This window comes from Micropterus dolomieu, linkage group LG08 (assembly GCF_021292245.1).
Source record: "Micropterus dolomieu isolate WLL.071019.BEF.003 ecotype Adirondacks linkage group LG08, ASM2129224v1, whole genome shotgun sequence".
Classification (NCBI taxonomy): Eukaryota; Metazoa; Chordata; class Actinopteri; order Centrarchiformes; family Centrarchidae; genus Micropterus; species Micropterus dolomieu.
In genome coordinates this window covers 32,196,562-32,203,327 of record NC_060157.1, presented here as the reverse complement: position 1 = coordinate 32,203,327, position 6,766 = coordinate 32,196,562, and the positions used below count along the sequence as shown (strand labels likewise).

The 6,766-nt window shown below is 42.5% G+C and overlaps 1 protein-coding gene across 1 annotated transcript in view; it reads right to left on the bottom strand.

The window, feature by feature from the left end:
* The window catches only part of LOC123975392 (ephrin type-B receptor 2-like), a 38,885-nt gene that overhangs the window by 3,990 nt on the left and 28,129 nt on the right, over nucleotides 1–6,766 (bottom strand). The window contains exons 7-12 of the mRNA XM_046056853.1: nucleotides 5,794–5,956; nucleotides 5,571–5,679; nucleotides 5,292–5,359; nucleotides 4,991–5,113; nucleotides 4,394–4,641; nucleotides 3,511–3,726 (exon numbers count right to left, since the gene is read on the bottom strand). Of these exons, the coding sequence (XP_045912809.1) occupies nucleotides 3,511–3,726; nucleotides 4,394–4,641; nucleotides 4,991–5,113; nucleotides 5,292–5,359; nucleotides 5,571–5,679; nucleotides 5,794–5,956 (927 nt within the window). The remainder of the gene's footprint in view (nucleotides 1–3,510; nucleotides 3,727–4,393; nucleotides 4,642–4,990; nucleotides 5,114–5,291; nucleotides 5,360–5,570; nucleotides 5,680–5,793; nucleotides 5,957–6,766) is intronic.

The following is a 6,766-nucleotide window of genomic DNA, read 5'->3' as shown; positions in this document are numbered from 1 at the left end:
CTGGATAACTGCAATTCCTTATTATCAGGCTGCTCGAAAAAGTCCGTTAAGACTCTTCAGCTGATCCAGAATGCTGCAGCACGTGTTCTGACAGGAACCAGGAAAAGAGATCATATTTCTCCTGTCTTAGCTTCTTTGCATTGGCTTCCAGTAAAATCCAGAATAGAATTTAAAATCATTCTTCTTACCTACAAAGCTCTTAATGGTCAGACACCATCTTATCTTAAAGAGCTCATAGTACCTTACTACCCCACCAGAGCACTGCGCTCCCAGAATGCAGGGTTACTTGTGGTTCCTAGAGTCTCCAAAAGTAGACTAGCAGCCAGAGCATTCAGCTATCAAGCTCCTCTCCTGTGGAACCAGGTTCCAGTTTGGGTTCAGGAGGCAGACACCATCTCCACATTTAAGAGTAGGCTTAAGACTTTCCTCTTTGATAAAGCTTATAGTTAGGGCTGGCTCAGGTGAGTCCTGAACCATCCCTTAGTTATGCTGCTATAGGCCTAGACTGCCGGGGGATTTCCTATGATGCACTGAGCTCCTCTCTCCTCTAGTTTCTCTCCCTCTGTATGCAACCTCATCCCATTATTGCATGTTACTAACACAACTTCTCCCCTTTCCGGTAGTCTTGTGCTTTCTCGTCCCTCTCTCTCCTCCTATCACTTCCTGCAGGTTTTCTGGCTCTGGAGCTGTGGAGTCTGGATCTGTGGTTGCGGGTCACCTGCTGCCCCCGTGTTCCTGCTCGACACCCTCTGCTGCAACGACTATTGTTACTAGTCCTATTGTTATTATTGTTATTATAATCATTAACATTACGACTGTTACCATTAACACTAATATAAATATCTGTACCATTTTTCATTTAGTCTATAGCAACATCACCTTTACTGTCTGTACCTCTGTGTGTATATTGTGTAGGCTGCCTCCCTCCCCTCTCTCTCTCCTTCACCCCCAACCGGTGGAGGCAGATGGCCGCCCACCCTGAGCCATGGTTCTGCTCGAGGTTTCTGCCTCTTAAAAGGAAGTTTTTCCTTGCCTCTGTCGCCTAGTGCTTGCTCTTGGTGGGAACTGTTGGGCTTCTGTAAATAGCATCATAGAGTATGGTCTAGACCTGCTCTTTTATGAAAAGCGCTGTGAGATAACTGTTGTTGTGATATGGCGCTATATAAATAAAATTGAATTGAATTGAATTGAAACTATTCCTAATATGTCTAAAGATACAGAGATATTATATTTAATAGAGTTGGTCATTATTTTAATATGCTTTTTAAAACTTAAGGTTCGGTCTAAATGGACACCTAGATATTTTATCTCTTTCACGAAGTAAATGTTAGGCATATCTTTCACTTTATTGGACTTAACGAAATACATTCCAACAGTTTTTTCAGTATTTAGTGTTAAATAAGAAGATTTAAGCCAATTACTTATTTTGTCCATGGCTGAGGACAATTTAGTAGCTACTTGCTCCATGTCCCTCCCATGTACGTAGATGACAACATCATCTGCATACATGATGATGTTTACGCCCTTGCACACAGCTGGAAGATCACTGATGTAAATACTGAACAACAAGGGTCCCAGAATTGATCCTTGCGGGACCCCAGTTGTGATGGGCTTCAGAGAGAACAATACATTTTTTACCCTAACACATTGCATCCGATTTGAAAGATATGATTGTATCCAATTCAATGTCTCCATGGACAGATTATACTTAGAGAGCTTAGTCAGGAGGACACTGTGTACCATATCAAAGGCTTTTCGCAAGTCCAGAAACACGGCACCCACCGTGCCCCCTCCGTCCAAGTTGGCTTTTATGTTTTCCATCAGATAGCAGCAGGCTGCATCGGTGGAATGATTGCGTCTAAAGCCGAACTGCATGGGATGCAACAAATTATTACAATCTAAGTGATCGGTTAGCTGCTCTATAATAGCTTTCTCAAGAATTTTAGATGCTACGGGCAATATACTAATAGGCCTGTAATTGCTAATTTAATTTTTGCCTCCAAGCATACACAAATCTTACAAATCAAAACCAATTTATAACTAATATAGCTGTTTTAAAGACACTGGGGAAGATACTCTCATCAATAGATTTATTCACAATATATGTAATAACTAAAATAATAACTAAATATTAAAATCTCCATATGTGTTTTAATGAAAGAGCTATCAAGTCCCCAGAAATCTTTAGCTTTTGAGTTACATAAAGATTATATTATTTTATCTGTTTTAGAATAATCAATGTGTTTAATACACAGAGCCTCATGATCGTAAATAGAGGGCTGAAGTGATGAACAGGAATGAGGCAATCCAGAGGCGTGTTGGATAATTTAATTCACTGAATCAATAAAATACTCACTGAAATAGTTTGAAACTATTAGTCCATCCTTGTGGTTTTCATCATCTATTTTCAGCTCTATTATTCCACTCTTAGTTTGCATCTTTCCAGTTAATTTATCTATAGTTTGCCAAAGTTGTTTAGAATTGCCCTTTGCTTGTTTAATTATATTCAGCAAAAACATTGCTTTTGCTTGTCTTAACTGTTGAGTAACTTTATTTCGAAGTCCCTTATAGATCAGGTGATCAGATCCCGTTTTATGGGATTTTTTAATGCTGAATCTCGACTTCTCATCAATTTCCATCGGTTATCATTTAACCAAAGTAAAGGAATTTTGCCTTTAGGCTTTACCTTTTTCCGTTTAGAATATTTAAAAACAAGCTGTTGAAACATCTTTATCAACTCACTAGAAACTGTATTACTGTCTTTATCATTTAACTTTTCAATACAAATTACCTTTCTTATTTCATTATCAAACCTCTCAATATCTTTCCTGGGGATATACAGTACAGATTCATTAATATCAACCTTATTTAATTTTCGGTAGTGCGCTTTTGACAGTTTCCTTGCAACTAATGTTAAATTATGATCAGAAAGACAAAAAAATTAAATTATAAACTTTACCGATATGGTCAGCTTTGTTAGGAAAAACTAGATCAATAAGCGTTTGAGATGTCTTAGTAATCTGAGTTTCTTTTTCATTCATTTGTGTTAAATCTAATTTTTTTAATAAACTCTTTTAGTTTTTTTCTACCATTTTTATCAAACCAATTTATATTAAAATCCCCCATAAGAAGTATTTCTTTCACATCACATTTTAATCTGTATCTCTGTTGTTTGGTGACAGCGTTTGAGAGACACGGCATGGATAGATGAAACGAGTGCACTGAATACCAAGATTTATCTGTGCACGATGTCTGTGCCAAAGCATCCGACAAGTTCTTTTTTTTTACGCAATGCCTCAGTACCATCTGGGGAAGGCGCATCTAACTTTAGAAGAAACCTGCGAAGTTCCAGGTCTATCCTCCGCCGTGCACAGTGTTGATGGCATATGGTTTTGTCCGTTTCTTTGTGTGTGCTCGTAAGAGTAACTCACTGCGATCGTGACTGCAGATCCACACATGAGTGAAACGCCATTAGTTCTTCCCCACCTCCAGACTAAGACAAAGACTCACCAGAGCGCTGGTGTAGGTGGGGTCTGAAGTATCGTCCTCAAGGAAGCGCGACAGGCCGAAGTCAGACACTTTGCACACCAGGTTGCTGTTGACCAGGATGTTTCTTGCCGCCAGGTCTCGATGGACGTAGTTCATGTCACACAGGTACTTCATTCCTGCTGCTATGCCGCGCAGCATCCCCACCAGCTGGATCACCGTGAACTGCCCGTCATTTTGCTTTAAGAAACAGCAAAATGATGACTGAACATATTTCTACAAATCAACCACATGTCTCCCTGCTGGCTTGGAATCAGATCTCTTGTCTAATCTGTAGTTAGAATCGTTGGCTGTTACTGCAAGCTTCGACAGACTCTCTTTCATAGAACTTTTAATTTCACATAGACAAAAGAACTCTATTGCATTTTCTCTTTATTAATTTTGAACCAAAACCTTAAAGTCGACTGCTGATCTGGTTGACTTGCTTGTATAGTATTTAATGGGCGTTGACCTAAACCTGGACGGAACCAAAGAAAGCCATGTTGACACAGATACTCCACTGACAGTAAAGTAATGAGACACAGGAAGACAGGAAAAAAATCAGGTAACTATGAATTGGACAAATTAGTAGGCTAACTGCTAACTACTGACGGTAGGAAGTTACTGCAGTGAGGCGAAAATATCTGAATATCTGAGTAACTGGGTTATAACTGGCAGACTGGTGTCGGTGACAGAAACAGCATGAGGTTTCCGACAACGGTTGGGTTACCAGCTTCACACATATTCATTTACTTTCTTGTCTGCTTTGCTCTGGAAAAAGATGTTTCATTACAGCAGGGACAGTTCACGAGTAGATCATGATCAGTGATCGGGAGGCAGCTTTGTCATTAATGAGTGTTTCTTTTACCCTGAGGAAAGAGTCGAGGGATCCGTTCTCCATGAACTCAGTGATGATCATCGCAGGGCTGCTCTTGGTCACAACCCCTTCCAGATGGATGATGTTGGGGTGGTCGAACTGGCCCATGATGGATGCCTCGCTCAGGAAGTCCCTCCTCTGCCGGTCAGTGTAGCCCGCCTTCAGTGTCTTAATCGCCACCAGGATCTCCCTCTTCCCAGGCTGCCGGAGGTTTCCACTACACACCTCCCCAAACTCTCCTGACAGGAAGACAGTCAGTGGAAGGTTTTAATAAAGCACAGTTAGTTAGCGTGTTGGGTCATTTAAAGCCTCACTAAACTAGTATCACCATCAGATTTTTCTATGGCAAGGTTTTGACAGGACTTGACAGGAATGATACATACCATAATCTTGTTAGACAGTAATATAACATCTTGCAAAGATATGGCAAGGCATGTCCTGGGGTACTAGGCATTGAGTGCCCCCAGTGCCCTAATGAAGAGCTCCAATGAGTCCAGTAAAAAGTCCCCCTGTGAAAACCTCCACTCACTCCTCACCTGCCTTCTCTGATACCTGACATCATCCTTTTCATGCACTGTTTCCTTTTACCTGCACCGATAACTTGTTCAATCTTGACACAGGAAATTTCAATCTCCTTGGCAAACTCTCTGACAGCTTCATTAGGGTCTTCATATGTGAAGGGGTCAATGTAGATCTTCATTCCTGGTGACACTTCAACAGAGAGATAGAAGACACAGCAACAGAAATAGACACAAAAACTGAAACATAAAAACATTCCTGCACAGTTTACATCCTCTCCCAAACCAACACCTGTCCCTTGAAACGTCAGCGTTATCGTCTGTCAGCCTGTCTGATAACAGCTGACTGCGGGCAGTGAAGTGGAACTTACTGTGGCCACTGGTGTAATGCTGGAGTTTGTCTGTGTACTCAGACTCTGTTCTGTCTGAATTCCTCCTGCTGGGGACAAAAACACAGACACTTCAACAGATCCGTCTCCATGAACAGAGCAACTCCATCCACTGATGAAGACCATGTAATGTGGACGAAGCTCTCCATCCATCACTAACTCGCTGACTACGTGTGTGGTTTAGTTTACTGTAGACATTGAACAACTAGCAATAGAAGTGCTGTACATGGTGTTCCACATGCTGTAAGACTGCTGACTCACCTGCGGCAGACAATTATGAGGACAGTGATGGCAATGATGAAGACTACCCCTGCAGCAGCTGAACCAATGATGAGGGGGAGCTTCTCCTGGATACTGGAGTTATACTCCTCTACAGGTCAAAGATAGAAAAACAAAGAACATGAAATACGGACTCGATCCATGGCTCGACTACCTGTTAGGAAGCCCCCAGTTGTTGGTCAGTAGGTCTGACGGTCATCCCTACCTTCAGTCATGGTTTGGAAGTACATTTTTCCACTAAAGCGTCCAAATCCAGCAACAGTCCTTGCCCGAACCTGAAAGACGTAGATAGTTCCGGGCTTCAAGCCTCGTATGACTGCAGTGTTGGTCTGACTCCTCGTTAGAGACGAATTCCACTCTGCCTGATTCTGCAACACATGCATCAGAAAATAAACAGACTACCGCGGTTTGAGATGATTCCTGAAAACATACAAATGAGTCGGTCGAGCAGTAAGAGTGTTACTGTCGTGATGTCTCTGAGTCAGTAATGACTACGCCAATGTCACAAGATGGCTGACGTAATCTGCCGTGGCCGTCATCCCGGTCAAAAACCTCCGCTTCCCGACGTAGGATCCTGAAGGAGGCTGTGCTCAGAAGCTCCGCTGGCTCCGGAGGCCGTCTCTACCCTGCACCGTCGGGTAGCCCTTCTCTCAGGTCTGTTACTGCTACTCCAACACAACACTCGGCAGCTCACACACTCCATCCTCAGTCCGCACGCAGTGTTAAAGCAGATTCTGCTCAGTCCTGCTCTGGAACCCCACAACCGGCATCTCCTCGTCCTCTTTTCTCCCCAACCACACTAATAATTGGTGACTCTATAAGCAGAAACATCCGTTTCTATTTTAACTGTCTTTTTAGCTTTTTAAAGCAGTGTGGAAAGTCCGTTTTTATCTCTGGTCCCATTCCCACAGTTGGTCGCGGTGCTGGCCGCTTCAGTAGACTCCTTGGCCTCCACGACTGGCTCCAGTCCGCCTGCAGGGCTCATCGTGTGTTTTATGTGGATAATTTTAATATTTTCTGGCAAAGAATGTCTCTTTTTAAGACAGACGGACTTCACCCAAACAAACGGGGCTCAGAAATGTTAGCTGCGCACATACAGCATGTGGTGCGGTCCACACATGATTTACGTGAATGACTAATCATTCATGCAGCACACCTGGACACACCACCGCTCACTG